This window comes from Corvus kubaryi, unplaced genomic scaffold, assembly GCF_017639235.1.
Source record: "Corvus kubaryi isolate FWS band 111438036 unplaced genomic scaffold, C.kubaryi_AGA036_p1.0 37334, whole genome shotgun sequence".
NCBI lineage: Eukaryota > Metazoa > Chordata > Aves > Passeriformes > Corvidae > Corvus > Corvus kubaryi.
In genome coordinates this window covers 3,747,568-3,768,417 of record NW_024581108.1, presented here as the reverse complement: position 1 = coordinate 3,768,417, position 20,850 = coordinate 3,747,568, and the positions used below count along the sequence as shown (strand labels likewise).

Below are 20,850 nucleotides of genomic sequence, written 5' to 3'. Positions count from 1 at the left end.
CTTCTTGTGTAGCCTTGGCTAGCAGCTCACAGGGTCGAGGCCAGCTCTAGACCACCACCTGGTGCTTTAGGAGAAACCGCAGAAATTGGGAACCAGCAATGAGCTTTTCCCTGAAGTATGTGGTTTTGTCTGGGGAAAAAGAACTGCTTGTGAATTCAAATTGGTTTTGACAGAGCCCTGAGAATTACTGATCCTTCTTTTTTCTTCTTCTTTTTTTAATTTTTAGGAGAAAAAAAAAAGTTTATGTCATTTCCAATGCTTTTTTTAAAAAATTATTTTGTAGGCTTAACATTATTCAGAAAATTAAAAGGGGGGAGGCAGTGTGTTAGTATCCCTTACTTTTGGACTGGTAGAAATTGAATTGCCAGCAAAATAAGAGATTTTCTGTTCCTCAACTAAATGATTTTTTTTTTCCTAAAAACCAGCCTTTTATTGTTAGGTTAGAACAAAAATATCAGTTGTTTGCTTAGTCCCAATAACAACAGTAATACAGCTCATTTTGATAGCAATGTCACTACCACAAAAGTAAACAAACAAGTGTATATGTAGAAATGAGCAACATGCAGCTATCAGTAATATCTGGGAGTTAAAAAAAAGTTTGCATTTTTTTTTCAGGAGAGCTGTTATAAAAAGTATCATTCCTGTTCTTTGGTCATCAAGTACAAAGTTAAGATGTACATGTCATATGAAGAGGCTTTTGCAAGACATGTTAACTGTGCAGGCTTGTATGATCTTGGTCTAATAATAACTATAGGAAGCAAAAATTTATTCTTATTTTTTCTTTTACATTAAAATGATAAACCATTATTGTACAATTGCATTCATGGGGCATTTTGCTGAACAAGACATAAGTATACTTATTTGATAATTTCTGTGCTCAATATCCGAGTCTCAGACTTGGAGTAAATATATGGAGAGAAGGTGAAATTGTTGAACATAAAGCAACATGAGAGAACAACTGGCTCCCGCAGTCTAGCGGACCAAAAAGTGTAAACTTTTTACTACACTGTTTAAGTGTGTGCATAAGCAGAAACTTCTGGCAGGCCAGTGTGTTACTGGTGTATGGATTATTCTTAAATCAAAGTCAGAGATGACTTAGACCAGGTGGCATTTGAATTTTGGATATAAAAAGTAATGAGGGAGATGTGAATCAGAAAAATAATTTTCATTCTGAAGTATGTTCTCAAACCAGAAATCTTCTTCTGCTGAGTTTTTAGTACGTTTCTCCCATGCACCTTCAGTTTGGTGCTGTTCAGCTTTGTGGTGAAAGCTTTTTTTCCTGGCTGTGTCCAAGCTACTTTTCCCTTTGGTTCAGAATCCTGGAGCAGTGAGGAATATCCAGAACTCACTGCTTAATGTGCAGCCCTACCTGTGTGTCTTTTTTCTTGGGTATCTTTTAGCATTTGACATTGCTGGCGACCTTCAGGGATTCTGGAAGGTGCCCTGCTTGTGAGCAGGCGACAGCTGAGCAGGCAGATGGCTTTTTATAGTAAGACAATTTTGATCCTCTACCTAGCATATTTTTTTGACTTCTTGTTTGATGTTCTCACAATCTGCAGAAAGCAATACATGTAGATGTTCTTTCCTATGGAATCTCCTATGAACATTAGAGCTCCTGGCAATATTTCCTATAGAAAAAATACATGGAGCATGCAGAGGTATCCTCTGTGCCTAGGCACACTAGGTTTTGTAGTCCAGCTAAGTCTGTAAATTGTTGAGTTTAAATAAGAACATTCACTTATGTGAAAATCTTTCTTTAAGAGATCAGCTCATACTTTGTTGCATTCATGAAACATCGCTGGAAGATCAGTCTGAAATTTGGGAGAGAATTTGGTTTGATGTTTGTGTTTACAGCTTTTTGCACTAAATTCATTTCCTTGTACACATTTCTGTGAGAGCTGGTGGCAGACACCAAAGCCTCAGCTGTACTGTAGATTATTCAGAAAAGGAAAACTCCTGCGTAAAGACCACAATTCTTCATTTATCCCCAAAAATACACATAAGAAAGGAAATTGCTGGGCAGCCTTCTGTTTTGAATTGCTTTGTTGTCCATTCCTTTCCATCACATAACAAATACGGAAAGAGCTCCAGTTGTTGTCCAGATACCCTGCAGTATTACAAGCCAATTAAAATTGGTCTTGCATGTACCTCAGCTTTAGAAGCCAGGAGAAAACTGAGCAGGATTAAGTCTGGCCTGAATGAGCATCCCAGTTGTTCACCTCACATGTGTATCCTCAAAAAGCTTCCAGGTTACTACACAGGTCTGTGAGCGAGTCAGGTCCAAGGTGACCCCCTCTCCCTGCTGTCATGCTTTAGCTACACTGGAAAATAATAAATTACTTTGTCCTGCTCAGAGCTGTTCAGCGCTGCTGAAAAGAAGCTCCACAAGGTGGGTGCCATGTCACCACACTGAACAAAAGCTCATTCCCAGAATATGATCTCTTCCCCCCTTACTCAAGGCAAGCATGTCTTTTGCTGGCGTGACTTTTGGACTGATTTTTGGGGCACCAAAGTCTTCAGAACTGCTCTATAAAAACTGGAAAATACGCAATAAAGGACAAATCCTATACTGGCAAGAGGAGCACCTGCATGAATACACTTGGGAACTTTCAGACTGAGCTTATATGTGTGTTCAGTTAGGGAAGCTCGTGCTGAGTCAGAAAATCCAGTACTGGTGAGTGAATTTCAGAGCTCTGCTTAGACCTCTGCGTGGGGCCAGTAACTGTAGATGGAGAATCTCACTTTTCCATTGCCTTGTAGTCTCCTTCTTTTTTTATTACTGTTATTATTTTTTTGCCCATGGACTGCAGGTTGTTTTGAAAAAGTAGCTGTTGTACTGTATACCTGTAAAATTTCTGACATATTTCCTAATGATATGTATTACTATGGTTACTGTTACTACAGTTTTTCTCTGCCTCTCTCTTCTAATCCTTCTGTCTGTCAGTGTGGGCAGCTGCTGTTAGAAAATTCAGTTTTATACAATCTCACATCTTTCTTGGAAACTAAAGTTTGGTAAGCATTAGAAACAGAATTCATATCTGAATGACAGTACTAACAGCCAGCAAAACAGCGTGTTGTAAATATTTAAAGTACAAATATGAAAAATATATTTATTGGTCAGTCTTTGCCATAAATGTTGTGTTGTCTTACTGGCTCTGACACCAGACTGGTATTTTCTAATCCTTTTCAGATCGAAACTGAAATTAGCACAGGACCAAGAGGTGAAATGTAGAATTTGGAAGGAAATGAGCTAGCCGGCAGGGCAGGCTCCCGTAGCGTTGCCATCGGCAGAGGCAGGCACCAGGAGCACCAGGCTCAGCCCTGCCCAGGGCTGGCAGACCTACCCAGGGCTGGCAGACCTACCCGTTGGCACCGTCCGTGCAGTGTCCCCCGTGGAGGCAGGGCTGGCTGGAGCACTCGTCGATGTCGGTGTCACAGAGGTCCCCGAGGAAACCCTGCGTGCAGGAGCAGGAGAAACTCCCCAGGGAATCGTGGCAGGTCCCCCCATTCAGGCATGGCTGGGACAAGCACTCATCGATTTCCAGTTCACAGTTTGTACCTTCAAAAGCAGAGAAAATAAACCCCAGGCTTAGGAGACAGCTTTGGAAATCTCGGCAAGGATTGCCTGAAGTACTATTGTCACATAATCCTTTTCCTTACACAATTGCCTGGTTTTTAAAGGCATTTCCTCCTCAATGTGCTTTGCAAAACTAGTTTTTTCAAGGCTGGGCAGAATTTACAAAAGAACAAGCCAGCTGTTTTCACAAGAATTGGTTAAATAACTTTTTCTGTTAGCTTGAACACGGGGGCAGGGTGAACTGATCTTCAGTTTATTCAAACGATGCTACTATCCTATTTACATAGTACAGAAGTGACCAGTAGTTCATTGATCTTGTAAGAGTCCATTTAAATTTGGACTTTAAATGGACAATTCACAATTGATTGAATTCATTGGGAAGTGTCTTTTTTAGCAGTGGATTATTGGTTAATTTTTTTAAGGCTCATCCATGTTCAAATAAATGGGTCTGTGGTGCCATGTTTGCAACTGGTTGGAATCTTGGAGTTGCTCTTCAGAGATAATTGATGGAAATAAATGACTTCTAATATGAGTTTACAGCTATTTATGATGGTTGGCGGGTTAAATATACACTCCTTTTTCTTACCTCTAGCACAGTCCAGAAGACACTAAGAAAATTGAATAATTAATGCCTTGCAGCTTTGATTATTTCAGGGTTTTGTATGCTTATGCACTTAATTAGCGTTTTGAGCAATAGAGTAATATTTTCAAATAATTTTCAACTGCCAAATCAATTTGTTTTAGCAGCTACAGTATCAGCCACAAAGCAGATGCAAAGTGGCAAATTATAATGAAGAAGCTGCTTTGAAGTGGATTTCCCTATTTTTTTATTTGACTTATCAAAGTAGCAGCAGTATTGAAAAGTTTTCAGGGGACTTTCCTACTTGAAAGAAAAACTGCAGCCCTGAGAATGGGTTTTTTTTTGTTGTTGTTTTTTCTTTGTAAAGGTGAAGTTTTCAGTACAAGATGATGGGGTAGACTTTCAAAAGAAGGAATGTTTGATGGTGAGTATTACCCTCGCAATTTATGTATAAGTTCACCTCTAATTCTCTCTTTATGCTTTTTACCAGCTCTGCACTGCTGTAAAATTTGTACGTTGTAACTCTGAGCATCTTTCTTAAAACACATAGATTGATAACATTTAGCACTGTTACTTCATGACTAATTTATTTTGATGCTTGTGAGCATCTTCATTTTAAAAAAATAAATCTGTACTATGGATAGGTACCAGGAAATACCTTAAAATGCCAAACCGAAATTTGCAGATGTTGACTCATAAGCATTTTTCATTGTATTTAAACATTAAAGTGCAAGTTCCTATTTTCAGCAGTTGAGAAATAGTTCCTTGAGCCCACATAGTGGATGGGGAAGCTGCCAGTGGCGTGCCTCCAGTTCAAGGTTCAGTGCTCAGCTAACCACTACTTCCAGCGGGAGCCTGCCGCGAGAGCCCGGCACAGGAACGCTCTCTGACGGCTTTATGGTAATGTACATTACAGCCAGATATAGTAAGCAGTCCCTCTGTGGTCATTGCCCTGTGAATTCACTGTAATTATAAACAATGTGTTTGCAGAAGTGTGTCTAGTGACCGTAAATCTGCCAGAGCTTGTTAACAGCTTACTGCGAACACTAAAAATCATGTGACAAAACAAGCCCTGTTCAACTGATCCTCAGCTCAGCCAAATTTAAAACTACAGGCCTGAGAACAGCCTGACAATTAACATGAGAACGTAGCGTTGTTGTTTTGGTTCATGTCTTTAATCTATCAAGCCCAGTAACCTGCCTTCGGCAATGTTGCCTCAGAAGAAAACTTCTCCCTGTATAATGCATCCAGCCAATGCGATCTGCCATGCAGACGGGGGGAATCCCTTCCTAGCCTCTGCTGAGTCTGCTGTCAGGCTTTCTTAGATGTGTAGGAGAGAGATGAAAAGATTAGATCTGCATTTTCACCTCAGTCTAACGTTCTGTCATAAATATGCTGTATGCCAAATATCATATGCCAGGCGGGAAGGAGAGCGCCAGGGAGCCCCACCACAGATATTGCACAGGGCTGCACCACCACGAGCTGAGGCTCCCTGGGGTATCCTGGAGCAGGCTGCGCGTCCCAGCACATACCAAACCACACAAATGGTTCGAATTGAAAAGCTGGGAGGGTAGGGGGAAGTCACATTTGTAACTTGTGCAGTTTCTCTGAAGAACCAGGGTCATTTCTTATACTGCATGCTTCTCCAGTGAGTCCTACAGTTCACTTCTTTCTACAGCCCCAGTCAATAAAAAGTAAATGCAAGTGAGGATGAAGGACACACAGTCAATGTTTTCAAACTCGCGTATCTACAGAGAGAGTATAAAATCACTTTCTGGTCAAAGATACTAGGGATTTGCTGGCTCAGTGTACTTCCGTGAGGACCTGCACATTTTTAGTATGGCTGGAAACTAATAACAAGGTCACCTTTTCTGCTCTCCTGCACTAAAGTGCTGTACCCGGGCCCAGCAGGTACAGAGGGCTGTCACCAAATTCCTCATTCTGCATATAGTAATCTTGTGTGCCATTATTAGGACGGAGAGTATCATGTGGCTATTTTATAGGCACCAGGTTTGAAGGGACAGGAAGAGTTACATCAAAAATTAGACAGAGGGAGAAGTTGTGTTTCTTTGATCGAGGCTTGTCCCTTTTGAGCTTGGGAATCTCAGCAGAGCTGAATACCTGGCCTGGCTAGGACACAAGATGGGGAGTGCTGGTTTGGAACTGGAAAGGTGAGGAAGGGAATGGGGTTTGCACTGCTGGCAATTGCTGTTGCATAGATCATGTTGTTTGCTATTACATCCACAATGACATGGACATGAGCTTGCTGGGAAGTGAGACCTCTACCTGAGGTATTTCATCCCATGGTAGAGCTGCTGTGCCTCTGCTTGCCCTTTAGTGCCTGAGATTTATTTATGATGCATCTACCCTTAATACTTGCATGGCACATACATATTGATGAGAATACTGAATGAAAACTTGGAGATCTATCAGGAGCAATTTCCTTATGTTCTACAGACATCATCCCAGCGATAGTTACCTCATAGTAACAGGTAATGCACAAAGAACAAATCCAGCTCATTGCACCTATTTTGTCTGCCACTGAAACTCTTTCTCTTGCTGTCTTAGACTGAGGCTGGGTTTTGGAACTGCTGTGCACTCCTGAGAGTTCACCCTGGAATGTTCACTGGCAATGGAGTACTGGCTTCAGCAAGGTAATTAAAGCACGTAGCTGTGGGTAATAACAGGCTCTTACACCATGCTCTGTTGGGGTGAATTAAAAGCAAGTGCAATTAGCCCAATGGAGGAAAAAATGCAATTGATTAGGGTAGCCAGCAAAACTTCAACAAACCAATTGAACTTCATTATTTAACAGCTGTGTGACACATGTCTTGTAAATAATTTCACACATGCAGAATTATCATAGAAATTGCAGATTTCATGCTAAATTTTCCAGTCTCTGGCTCTTGGTATGTTCTAAGCTCTTCCATTTGTATAAGAATTATGTGTGACATTTCTCAGCTATTTTAAGAAGTGCTGCAGCATACCAGTCACACAAAATAGCAGTAATAGTCCATGAAACAAGTGCAACAGCAGCCAGTAACTCATGCATTTGGTTAGCATTGCAGCTGTAGATTTACTATACCTTCTTTTCCTGCATATCAAGAGACATAACCCTTTTTTACATCTTAGGGAAATGAGATGAGGCTGGATGACTTCCCACAGTAATTCATGGTGTCAGGCCAGGATAATAATGGTTGGCAAGGTCCCCTGACGGGGTAAATGAGGGGTTTTATTACCACTGGGGGCACCTCGAGGCTTTCATCCAGTAATCCCTCTGGCTTGTGCATTTAGCAAAACTCCCAGCAAGGTGCAAAAAAACAACAAAAAAGAATGCTTCTGATAAATCATTTTGTTAAGTAGCCTTTTAAAGCTGATGTTTTACTGCTGGAGGAATGGTCTGATACTCCTCTATACAATTCCTATGATTAGTCTCTGCTGCTGGAAGTGGTGTTGGAGCTGTATGTCAAAACACTGCAGCCTCTTCTGGTGTGTATTTTAGACCTCTTCTCCTTCCTTGGTCCTCTCCTCATTTCTTAACTCTGCTTGTGCGAAGTGTGGAGCTTTGGTGATTTTTTGGTGAGAGAAAGAGCACCAGCTTGGGAAACAGCAGAATTTCATGACGAAAATGGAGCAACTCCAGCAGAGTGAGTTTCCATCAGCAGTTTGTGTTGACCTAAATTTTCATTTCTTTTTGTTTGGGCTTTACTATTTCATTGAGTTTTCTCTCCCTTTGTCTCTAAGGTGGATATTCTGCCTCTTTCAAACCAAGTTTCTGGGCTGTGGATCTAGGCCTGGACCCCACTAACAGCGCCAGTTAAACAAATACAGTTTCCTGAATACAACAGGAGGTCTGGGCTGAGTCTGATCATTGCAGAGTAACCATGCTGCTTGTTAATAGGTTTTTCCTTCCTCCTGCTCTTTGGCTTTCCCCCAGTTGTGTAGTTTTCTCCTCAGCTGGCCTGGGCTCCGACACCCGCTGGCAGCAGCAGGGTGGCAGGAAGGTAACAAGCTTCCTTCAAATAACATTCTCCATGCTCATAAGGGATATTAACCGAGGGCTGCCTTCCAACGAGTGCTGTGTTAGACACAGGAAAGCTGCTTTTTACCTCTGACTTCCCCTCCCGCATGGGGATTTGGGGATGGAGCTGTAAACCACATCTCTTATTTCTTATTCATTTGACTCACTTGAAGCAATAGCTGTTTTTTCTCCCCTTTTTGCCGTATGACTATTTCTTTTCCTCTGCTTACCTGACTGGCAATCTATCACTAAAATGCCTCCCCTTTTCTCCTTTTAATGATTCAGTGTGCTACCTCTCACAGTCCTACCCCTGAATACAGCTTTGAAATTTGAAGGGAGCTGTCTTCCAACAAGAATTATGTGCTTTCCAGTAGAGGAACTAGGGAAGAAAAATCACACCTGTACTTTAAAAATGGAGCTACATAAAATGGGAGTATCAAAAAATGGGCAGTTTGGGAACATAACACTTTTCTTTCTATGTAACTTGTATGCTGTTCTAGTTGCAAATGAGTCCTTTGTTTCTGGGAAGGACAGAGGAGAGAAATTTAATGTGAAATGTCTAGGTTTAAGGGTAGAATTTGTCTACTTGGATCTAATTTTTAAATCTGTCAAACATAGGTTTTGATCTTCAGAAAGAAACTAGACATAGCACTCCAAAGAGAGCATTTTGAGAATGTTTCTTCTAAAAGGAAAGCCCTGTGACATAGCTTGGTGTTCACAAAACTGCCGTGTAGATTTTGGTAAATGTGAGATTTCTTTAATCCTTCTCTTTCTGATATCAGTAGTTCACAGTGATGTGGTCATCCATAATGTACCAACAGCCACCAGTGCCGAAGCTGAAGGCAAGGTGGTAATACAGATATGGCTAAATACATGTGTGGGTGAGAGAGCTGAAGTTGGAAGGTGAGTTATGATGGTTCTACACAACGCAAAGGATAGGTTGCTTTAATAGTGCTTACCTGTGTAGGCCAGGGGACAGAGGCAGTCATAGTGCCCTATCTGGTTGAGACACGTTGCCCCGTTCAGGCACGGATCTGAGGCGCATTCATTCACTTCCAGGTCGCAGTGCTTGCCCTGGTAGCCTGGGACGCAGAAGCAGGAATACTCGTCCACGCCGTCCCTGCAGAGCGCTCCGTTGCGGCACGGCTCGGAGGTGCACTCATCCAGATCCATCTCGCAGAGCGTCCCGGTGTACCCCGCCCTGCAGAGACAGCTGGGCCCGGCCAGGCCGCTTTGGCAGGTGCCCCCGTGCTCGCATGGGTTTGTGTCACAGGCACTGTCAGCTCTATCACAGGTAGGTCCATCATACCCAGCAGGGCACTCGCAGGTAAAGCTGAGGTTTCCAGCAGAGCCTAGGCAGGTAGCGTTTTGGAGACAAGGGTTCGAGGAGCAGGGGTTGGAGGTTTTATTGCAGAGTTCCTCCACACTGTCCACTGATGCATCTGCACAAAGGCAAGGGTCATCTTTATGGCCAGCAACACATGTCGAGTTCTTTTGGCAAGAGTTTGACAGGCACCTGGAATCATTCCTCATGCAAAGTGATTCTAGGAAAGAAACACAAAAAATCCTGAGGATTCCACAGCACTGGGAGTAACCAACAGTGAAAGAAGTGTAGTTCTTAACACAAGTGTGCTTCAAAACCAACAGCTCCAGTTGCTGGCTATTGAGAAGAAAACAGGGCTGGTAACTGTGTGATGCATTAGTGGACTCGTGAAGGTAAAATGAAAACAATTATGAAAACTTGAGTAGGTTGTAATTTCCTGTTCTCGCCTCTTCCAACAGCCGTGGTCTGGAGTGTCAGGATTGCTTAACGCTATATTAAGAGTATAGTTGAGACAATATTGGTGGTTGTCAACTGATATCCAACAATATGGAACACATTTAGGTAGATTTTTATATTTTTGTTTCTTTTTTTTGTTACTAGAGAAAGAAGTTGAACCACTTTTTTCAGTTCAGTACTACTTCTGTGCTGGTACCATTCTTTTGTGGTGGGTGTTTTTTTGCATTAGGTTTCACAAAGCTGTATTACTCAGATGTTGTTATAGCTCAAGTAAACAGTTCAAACCACCAGGCACCTTGATTTTGATTTGCTGATTATAAATAGTAATTTGAGAGCTGTACAGCATCTCCACTACAAAGAATCTCCCAAACACTTGAGATGCAAAACAGCCTTGTGAGAGCCTTCCAGCCTCCAAGGCTGGAAGGACATGGTGGACATGGTGTAAAGATGTTCCTTACTTCCTTACCCTCTGGAAACTGAGCTCCTCTCACAGTAATTAAAGGCCACTTGGAGTTGCCTTGCTGCTGTAAAGAACGAAAATAGCAAGAGCCTACTTCTCAATTCCCAGTCAAGGAGGGTGAGTTACCAGCATTGTTCAGAATCCACATCTGGGATACACTGAAGCAGCTGTAGCTGGGCCAAGACTCTATGAAATTAAGCTGAATGTTCCTTTAGGAGAGAAGGCAATCCATAAGGGAAAGACTCATGAGCTGGAGCACAAAAGTTGCATTAAATGATCTATATGGGAGTCCTGTAAATAAATATTTTTTTTTTATTTATTTTTTACTTTTAATTCTGAGTTTTGTTTGGATATATGAAGGGTATGTGTCTTGTACAACAGCAAAACAGTGTATGATTGTGCAAACAGGATGTTGTGGATGAGCTGAACTTCTCAGATGAGTTCAGACCCATCTACCAGCAGTCTCTAATTTCTTCCCAGTTCTTGAACTGACATTCAGGAGAGCAGACACAGTAGAGATGGAGAGGGGGCACTGAAAGAGAAATGGTGAGCAGAGATGGAGACTCTAATAACTGGAGATAGACCAATGCTGATAAAGGCCTGGGACAGATCCCTTGAAAAGTGAGAGGCTAGGGTTGGTCACCTGAGGATAGCAACCAACCAGCCAAACATGGGGGTCTGTCAGAGAATATAAACTCATACATTTTAATCTGTTTTTTTCCTAGGAGGAGGAAGCGGAGGAAGAAAGTATCAGAAAGCTTAACTAGCTTAGGAAAGACTGCTTGTGTAGATTTGGCACTAATATAATAAATGGAAAGGCTGAAAAATTATCTGTGCATGACTGCTGTGCTTTCTGACTCGAGGTGTACACAGGAGCAGCAGTGCCTCTAAAAATTAAAAGCACCAATCTGAATGAACTTGATGTTCCTTAATAGGTACTATTACTGAGCCAAATAACTAATTAGTACTTGTTTGAACAAGGGGAATAGAGATTTATGTAGTAACATTGATAGCAACAGTGGCACCATGATTAAAAACCAACAGTGGTCTTAAGGATTACATAGAAAGCAAGCTAAACATTGATTAGCAAGAGGAGAACTGGAGTGTTCTTTGAAGGAAAACAGGACAAAAGTAGTACTTTTGGATTAGTCTGCCTTTAAAATGACCATCCCCAAACCTGATAATATCAGTTTTGGGAGCAGCTGTTTCATCTTAATGTGGTGTTGGTTGCTCTTGCTCCAGCTCAGAGCTCTCACTGAATGCAGAAATTCAAGACATTGGTCATGTGTACTGACCTGCACTACTGTCAGCAGTAATTCAGACCCTTCTCCTCAGCACACCCTCACTTATGTTCTGATGTCCTGGTTGACGTAATTTCGTGGTTTACCCATGCATTTAGGTTTTTCCTTTAGCCTGGATAATACAGAGTTTTCTGCAATCTATTAATTACACTTAAAATGAGCAAAACTGTGTTCCTTAGCAAATTCTGCATCCCGCATTTTCCTTGCAAAATTTTAGAGAGCTTTCCTTTCAGTCTGTGTACCTACTTAAAGTTCAGTAAAGTGCATGTTTGGGGAAACATTGCAAATTTGAAGAAACTAATTATGATCAAGTTATAATGTTGTCTAACTGTTGTACTGTGTAAGCTACAAGAGGTGAGGTCAGTCATTCAAGTGCTTTCTTACACAGGACCACGGTGACATGAGAAGCTATGTAGTTAATTATTACTGCTTTTCCAGAGATAATTTGCATGCAACAGGCTCAGTTTGTTATAATGACTGTGAGAGGACATGAAGCTTTTGCCAGTCTGCAGTTTTGATAGCAACAGAGAAGCTGTGAGCACTGGTTAAAAATCTTCATAGCTCTCCGAGGCAGTAAGAGTGGATGGAAAGTGAGGGAAGGGAAAAGACAGCCTTGAAAGTACAGTCTGTATGCAGTGAAGGCAACCAGTTTGTCTCCAGGGTGACATCACTATGGGAAAAACACGAAACAGAAAACTTTTCCTGGATTTTTTTTAAAGCACTATTTTAATTTCAACTCTTGTAGCTTTTATAAAACTAATTTCTTATGCAGAAATTGCCAACAGACAATTCAATAAATCCAATACTTCCTAGAGGATACTTTTGTCTGATTTGTACAACAAGTTCATAGTGAAAGAGTAACATTTTTTGAGTTCTATCTTCATTCTAATGCACTGTGCCATGTTTTTTTATGATTTGTACAGTTTTTGAGGAACACAGGAGTTCTGAAGGTCTTAGCAGAGATGCAGCCATGCTGAGTTTTAGCTTACTTGTGGTTTAACAGCTGGGACCAAGAACTTTTGTTAGGAGTACTCTGTAGCAGTTTGTCTCAGAAGCAAAGCTGCATCTCAAAAAAGTAACCACCAAAAGGTATGCAGTTATCACGCCATGCTTATCAAATGGTATGCAGTTCACCAGGACGTTTCCATGACTTTTGTTTTTTTTAAAGATCGTGTTCCTGAATGATGTGTTTCAGCTAATCCTTGGATTCTGGACTGCTAGCTCAAACACCATTTCCCACCTATTTCAGGTAAGTTATTTTTACTGCCTCCTTTGTTGCCCTATGGAAACTGAGTTTCCCTGCTACTCTGGAGTGATGCGGAAGGATGGAGTTGGGAACCTCCTGAGCTGAGAGCTGCATGGAAAGAGGATGAAGAGTATGACAGGCGGAAGCTCCTGCATGCCCTGTGGTGCAATGTGAGGATGCAAAAGTCTGTCTCAGTTTAGGCAGATGCCTAAAGGATATTCTCTTCCTCATTCACAGAAGGACCTGCAAAGGGACAGAAATGTTTCAGTGGAGCTTGATTTTTGGCCAGATTGTGGAAGGATAACCAGGAAAAGCCTCATGCTCTACCTCAGATGTGCAGAGGAGTTGTTTTTCATTCCTAAGCAATTAAGGTCACTTCAGCAGTGACTTGTTCTGACAGAGTCTTAAAACTTGTATGTAATGTTAGGAAAACTGGAAACAAAATGCTGATCACTTTGGATTTACACTGACTGACACTTGAGGTAATTATCAGTCTCTTTATAAACAGTGGTACATTAATCTAATTACGAGAGGATTTAGTGCCAAGCGTTTTGCCCCATGGTTAAATCCTTGAGATGCAGATGAGATGGTTGGCAGTGAAATTCTTTGCAGTAAAGCTTGCCATCTACTGGCACATCATCCATATTACCAGAAACATGGCAATACCTGCAGCTTTTACAGGAGCTGGCGCAAATGACTTAATGTAAGAAATGCCAAGAAAAAGACAGTTTTAGCTTTGTTTTTTTGCTCTTGGATGAGATTATTTGAATTCATTGAAGTGATCTTGTTAGTGTAGGAATAACTGAGCTTATACTGCTAATCAGCACTAAAAACACGATTTTGTCTGGTAAATGCTTCTGAAAGATCGGAAACCACTGTAGTGATACAAAACAATTTTTATGATGCTAGAAGTGCATGGCAATGAGGATAGAAGGTCAAAATTAAATTAGTGGAAAAGTTATCACAAACAGGGCAGGAATTTTGAAATTGCCAAAGCATTTTGGCCCAGATAATGTGATTGTTAAACTATTGTTCCTCAGTCAAGCAGGTAATTTTGGAAAGCTCATGTGCATATCTTTCCTGACAATTTTGAGAGGTTTTTTTTTTTCTAGATCCCATTTGAATCACGGGTTTACTGAATTCATGTCAATTTTTCAAAATATTCTTCTAAGTTAAGTTGATGAGATCAAAAGCAAAGTGAATTGATGATCCCCGACTCAGAGAATCTGATTAGCAATCTCAGCTACTCAAAGTCCCCAGATAAATACTTAGCAAATTGTTTGGGGTTCTTTGTGTCAGAAATATTTTTCAGAAAAGTCTTGTTCTTTCAGGACACGACTGTTCCTACAAGTTGGTGAAATAACATAATCAGCAGCAGCATTTAAAATTAAATTTCAATCACTGCTAATCACGCTGTTATGAACTACAGTTCGCTTGGCTGTAGCCATGCCTGCACTTTGCTAATCATCTCATTGTGCCTGGAGGCTGCTTGTAATTTGCAGTGCTGTTCTTCACATGTGCCTTCTGCCCCTGAAGGAGGACTCTGAGCTTCACAGAAGCTCTCAACACTAACAGCTTTGGAATCTTTTACATGTGCTGCAAGATTTTCTGACCTTCTTAACAGAGCTAGTCTATTTTCTAGGGGGGAAGAAAATCTGTGATAAGATAGAGAACTTTTTGATGTCCATATAGTCATCCTCACCAATAATTTTACTGTGCTTTGAGGACTTTTTTTCTTTCCTTTTTTTTTTTTTTTAACAGTTATTACTTTACACATTTGAATTAGAACTAGAAAGCTACACCAGTCAATGCAGATAAAGCAGTTCACAACAAAACCTGACTTTTTACTTAGTTGTACATTTTGGGGAAAAAAAAATAGATAGCAGAAAATCCCTGGTCTTTGAGTTGAGAAATTAGATTTTAAAAATACTCTTAGGGAAAGAAGAACTGAATTGCAATTGCAAGATGTGGTCTATAAAAACTCCAACCCCCAACATCGGAAAGTGTGTTACCTGTGGGGTTGGGGTGTTTTATGTTTGTTTTGATTTTGATTTTTAATTTTCCAGAGTAGCTTATATAATTGATATCTTGGTTGTGTCCAGCCACTAGAAAGAAAATTGGTCTGGGTTCTGTTGAATCAAACCCAGCATACAGCATTTGTTCACAGCTGAAGGCTTACACTGTGATCAAATCAGCTCACTAAAAACGTTCACAGAATAACATGATGGTAGCAAGGGTTTAGATAGCCCAGTGTCTGGAGTCAGAAACATGAACCTTCAATGCTCATGCTCATTACTTGTTTGAAACCTGCCCTTGGGATTTTAAAACAAGTGTGTGAATCTGTGTCACTGAAATATCAAGCTCTGTTACTATACTGAGATCTTGAAATAATTATCATTTAACTGGAAATATTAAAATATTGCCCAAGGCATTACTGCTGCATGAAGGAGCTGTGGCTTTGGTGTAACTAATCCTCTCCCCATTTATCTGCAGTGCACTGTGACACAAAAAATACAGTTCATCACTATGCCAATAACTTCCCTGCAAAGACAGCCTTAGAAAGTTGTGGGTGTACAGATAGATGTTCAATCTTGATGTGTCGTGGAGAACTAGGGAAGAGATAAGCACAGCTGCATAATCAACAGGGACAGAGATTGGGATCAGATACCTTTACTATGGACTGAAAGGCAAAGATGTCACTCCTGGATCAGCACTTGGCAGATGGGGAAGGAAAGGACAGGAAACCATGTTCTGGATAAAACAGAGCCAGGTAAGGGGCTATCTTAGCCCTCCAAGTAGCTTTTCCATGGAGATTGTTTGTAAGTAAATAATTTCTGTTTTTCCCCACAGTCTCAAACTTTCTAAGCATTGCACTTAATTGTATTTTACCCCTTCCCATCTCCCATTACCATCTTAATTATTCACTGTAATGAGCAGCTTGTAGTTACTGTGGTACTGTTTGTCCTTTGCAAGCTTCACCTCTGAGGAAATCACCAGACCCTACCTGCTCTATCCACAGCTGGGATCATTATTGCTCAATCTGCTCAACGGAGAAGCATACTTTGGGAAGGGATGAACAAACTTTTGCAAAAAAACAAGCCCTTGTTGTGTCTGCAAATACTGTGGTCATAAAGAGTTAATCCTGAATCTTTAACTTCAGTTGTGTGTCCAAAACATCCTAGCATGTTGTTATAGAAACCACTTTCAGGCTTTAAATCTTGGGTCGCGTTTATTACCATAGTAACCAGCACCACACACAGGCAGGAAAGAAAAAGGGCGGTTACACAAATATTCCACTGATATCAAAAAAACCAAATTTGGGTTTAGGCACATTTGTATCAACAAAATCAAGGAAAGTAAATTAACTTATTTTCTGAGGAAAAAGTATGGTGTATTAGTGTAAGAGTAACAACTGAATAGTATTAAAATTTTAAATGGTTGTTTAGGTAACACTTTAAGTTAAAGCTATTTGTGATTGAAATTACAGAACTGGTTATTAAACCATTGTGTCCATTACACTCTTCCCCAAACTTTTCTGTTCACACTGACTTGCTGCTGGTCCCTGAGAATGAAGGCAATTACTGCTGGCTGTCATTGTCCTTCAGTGTCTTCTAACATTTGTGCCACCCCAGACTCCCTTACCCCATGAGCAGTGCAGCAGCCCTTACAGCTGCACCCACTGACCGCACTGAGCACCACAGCAGTGGGACCAGCTGTCCCAAATAAACAAACAAACAAAAATGAGGTAAATGCTTTATTTACTTCTAAATGTAAATCTTTTTTGGCTCTCACTTTATTTGGCATCACACCCTAGTGTTTGTGCTGGGAACCGGAGGAGAATCAGGCCCAGGAGCTCAACAGGGCTCCTACGCATTGAATTTTTGGTTCAGTTGGAGGATTTTTGGTTCAATTGGACACCAAGGCACAGTGTTACTAGCAATGCAAATAGACTGGTTTCTAATGAGAATGAAAGATTTTATGCTCTGCTTCTTTATGTTTAGCACTACAGCACTGCAGTTTAAGTTGGTAGTTCACAGTGATCATCCTGCTTTTGCTGTGCACGGATATTTTTGTTTAAGATGTGATCTTAAACAAAAATATCTGATCTGATCAGTGGCTGATCAGGCCAGGAGGCAGCTGATATCTATTACAGTAAATGATGTGGACACTGATGTAGAAACTGAACTGATTTCTGCTGTGCAATCCTTGCTACTGTACACTCTCTGAATGTAGCTCTCCCCTTTAAGAGTTTCATGATATTTGTCCTCATTTTTATCTTCTAAGTCTGAAGAATAGAAGCAACATGAGTGTAATGAGGTATTCCTTGTCCCTCTAGAAGTGCTGATTTTTTTTTTTTATTTGAGGTCGCACAGCAGAATTTATTCTTAGTTGTACAGAACAGGACTCCTCCACACAGGGACGTAAGAGATAAATAGATAGGTGAGCAACAACTGGAATACATGGTAGTGGGAACCTGTGGGCCAGCTTCTTTCTATCACCTTTCTATCACCTCTTCAGAGGTAAAGAACATAGAAAATCTATCGTGCTCAAAATCTGAAACTATTTTTTTTAGGTAATAAGTTTGATTGCTTACAGGAAAAAAATTGGTGATTTTGTAGGTTAAATGTCTTTGTCCCAAGGATTCAATCAATACCTTTCCTGCCTGAACTGCTCTTAGGGCTTCACTAAAGCTGGGGACATCCTCAGCATGTAACTCAGGATACAGAGCCACATGTGTAAAGATCTCTCCTGTGAGATGAAGGGTTTTGCAGAAATAAAGAGAGAAGACCTTAGTGGTTTAGTTAGGGGTGTGAATTATGTCTTACACTTTAAAATGTTGTCCTGGATTGCCCTTGGTGAGGCTTCTTGGCATGTCTAGATGAGCTTGTTTGGATGGGTGGATTTGTGGTGCTTTTGTGAGCGGCGTTGCTCATGCCTTGCTCCCTAAAACTACAAGCATCTACATCAAGCCTTGGAAAATTAATGGAAGTGTAATCTGCTGTTTGTAAACCCAATATCAGAACACACTGAGGGGTGCAACTGGTGCGGGGGAAGAGGAAAGATGAAAGCACTGCTTGCAGTTGGAAGATACCAGCTGTATTTACAGCTGTGCTAGGAAGGCAGGCTAAAGTCTACACCTGGGAATTGGATGGCTGGCAAAATAACAAGGGAAAAGGTGCCAGAGCTAGAAAGCGCTGCAGAAGGACCAAAGCATGGCCTCCTTCTCCACAGTAGTGCGGGGATTTTGAGGAACACAGAGGGAGTAACGCAGCATAAAACTGTCAGTTCGTGACTTTGGGTGAAATCCAGTTGCTCCAGCCTCTGTGTGAATTCCAAATAATGGAAAATGAGGAGCAAAGGAGCAGTTTGTCTCTTGAAGAGGCCAGATCTCACTTTGAGAGACACAAGGTCTCACAGCTTCTCTGGAGTCTGGAAAGAGTTTAAGGCACTTTGTGTAAGACAGAGGCCTCCAGCTGCCACTGAATTCAGCCTCAGGAAGGAGCTGAGGGCTGGGCTGAGCCAGGAGATGCTGCCCCTCAAGCAGACCAGCTACCACTGACTTGCAGTGCTGAGGTTTGGGGTAGGTGAGAATATGCAAGCAGCTGAGCTCCCACTGTGCTCAGCCACTAACACAGGAGAGAAAAGGCACTCAGGAATGCTGCCAAATGCTGCTAAGAATGCCCCCAGTAGAGGGGCTAAAAACTGAATACAAAATTGATTTCATGTCCAAATTCTGGGTCCGTATGTTGTTTGTATTTGAAAGCCATTATAAGGCATCTTCTTCAGTCTCCTTAGTTTGTGGTTCTGTCCTTCATTACTTCTTTCCTTTTTTTTAATATGAAAAGAGCATGAAGCAGTGATTCTGATCATACAATGGCACATAAAGGTGTTGTGATTTTTAAATGTGGCCTCAAATGTCTGTGACACTGACCAGGTATGATTTCTTTCTGTGAGTCATAACTGGATAAGCTTAAAGCTCTGATTGCTAGAAATGCATCATAGCAGCCTGTAACATGGGGCAACTCTTAAAGTCTCTGGGTGCAAAGCCGTGTTCTGATGTGTGCAGATGTTGAGATTGGCTTCAGTAGGTTCTCAGTAACACAACTGAGTCGTTCAACACAACACAACTGAGGACTAGATGTTCCTGATGACATCAAACTGCAGCATATCAAAGTCATGATGCTGCTTCTCCTGTTTCCCCAGACTTAAAGAAAGTAATCAGACCTGTGACAGATCAGCATTATGTGGCTGGACATGCAGTGCACTGTGATTTAAATGCCACAGGACTCAGAAGAAAGCTTCAGTGTGGCTACAATGCTCAGTAAGTACAGAGAAAGCAAGGCCATGCTTTTCCAGCATGAACTTTGTAGAAGAGGTCACATTTCAGCCCTTTCTGTTATGTGCTAAATTATTTTCTATAGAAATCACCTACAATTAGCTCTGCGTGAACTAATTACCAACTGGGATTTCAAGACTGCTTGGGGAAAGTCGCAGCTCCTGTGTTTTGGGACAGGCTGGAGTCTCACGGCGGGAACTGGCACAACCCAAATTTCCTCAGCTGTCCTGCTGAGCCCCTGTGCTGAGGGCAGCTTCCCCTCAGAGCCAAGGGCATAACACTGAGATGGGGGAAGAGCAATGATGTGATCATGATCTGCACAAGTTGCCCTCACTGACTTCATACAGACAGAAATCAGGCCCAGCAGAAGGATATTGTCATGTGAACTTCTGCAGAGGGCTGGCCTTTTGAACACTGGTTCTAGTGACCCGGGAAAGTGAACACAGTCATGGCTCTGACACAAAATCCATGGCAGCATTCCTGACCTGCAAACTGTATTGTAGCATCCTAAAAACTCTACTGACTTGTAACAGAGCAAGAATGGATTTGTTTCATGGTTTTACCACTTTTTATTTCCAGAGCAGGCTCAGAAGCACTGAGGAGGAGCAGCTGACCTAAAGGAAAAGTAGGTATTGAAAACCCACTGGGATACCTTTCTCTTAAACCTTTTTAAGATGCTTCACTGTAGAAGTAAAACAAAACCAGAATATTGACCAGCATCAGGGTATGCCCAAGAGCCTTCCGTGGGGAATATGCTAAGAAATAATCCTTCGATATTAGAAGAATATCACTAAAAGTCAAATTGTTAAAGCTTAATGTGATGGCGTGTTTTAGAATAAAAACACCTGCCACTAGGGCATTAAATATCTGCTATAAGTGAAGAGGTATCCAGCAAGCCTTTATCAAAATTAGATCAGTACAACTTTTGCCAGGAAAATAATAAAAAATTAAAAACCACGAATAAATAAACGTTCATCAGTAGCAATCAGTATAGTAGAGTAATTTCTTAAAGGCTTTTAAAATTTCTATTTCCCCTTTAATAGTCTCCTTTATTTTCTCTGTTTATTTAACGTATGTAAGAAGTAGATCTGATTCCTCGTCTCTCCTTCCTTTCCTAGTTCTCTCTTCCCTGCCTTAGATTTTTTTTCCATGCATTCTCCTTTTCTTCCTCTGAGGCCTGATCCAGAGCAGACTTGGATTTCCAGGGCAGGGATGGGAAGTTACAGTAAGTTTGACTGGCTGGTAAGTGAGCCAGCAGTAATTGTAGCCTCAGGACTCAGTGTCACCAGTGGCACTAGCTCCACAGGGTAACACAGATGCCTCTGTGCTGTGCTGAAGTGCTCACACTCCTCAGGATGATCCAGAGGACAATAACGCTGCTCTGGCCTCCCACTCCCCTGGATATGAGGTTTAGCCATCCTGTTGCAGTCCTGTTTAGCCATCCTGTTGCAGCGGGGTTTTGTTTCACACAAATCTGCTCTTCAGACACAGGGAGAGCTCTGGGTGTTGGTGGTGTGGTGGCTGGGGAGTGGAAGATAAGATCAGCAA

At 41.4% G+C, this 20,850-nt stretch overlaps 1 protein-coding gene and 2 long non-coding RNA genes across 5 annotated transcripts in view; 2 read left to right on the top strand and 1 right to left on the bottom strand.

The window, feature by feature from the left end:
* CRB1 (crumbs cell polarity complex component 1) overlaps positions 1 to 20,850 on the bottom strand; it is a 100,848-nt gene that overhangs the window by 63,701 nt on the left and 16,297 nt on the right. For both annotated transcript variants that reach the window (XM_042029906.1, XM_042029907.1), the window contains exons 2-3: positions 9,138 to 9,722; positions 3,364 to 3,559 (exon numbers count right to left, since the gene is read on the bottom strand). In XM_042029906.1, coding sequence (XP_041885840.1) covers positions 3,364 to 3,559; positions 9,138 to 9,722 — 781 coding nt within the window. The remainder of the gene's footprint in view (positions 1 to 3,363; positions 3,560 to 9,137; positions 9,723 to 20,850) is intronic.
* Positions 3,711 to 9,323, top strand: LOC121665560. 2 transcript variants are annotated; one of them, XR_006016389.1, is made up of 4 exons: positions 3,711 to 4,581; positions 4,905 to 5,057; positions 6,726 to 6,811; positions 9,238 to 9,323. It is a non-coding gene; the product is annotated as an uncharacterized LOC121665560 (long non-coding RNA). The 2 variants fall into 2 exon arrangements; XR_006016388.1 differs by having other exon boundaries at positions 3,711 to 5,057.
* LOC121665561 lies at positions 9,716 to 20,416 on the top strand. The gene is made up of 4 exons (XR_006016390.1): positions 9,716 to 13,447; positions 15,459 to 15,735; positions 19,170 to 19,287; positions 19,882 to 20,416. It is a non-coding gene; the product is annotated as an uncharacterized LOC121665561 (long non-coding RNA).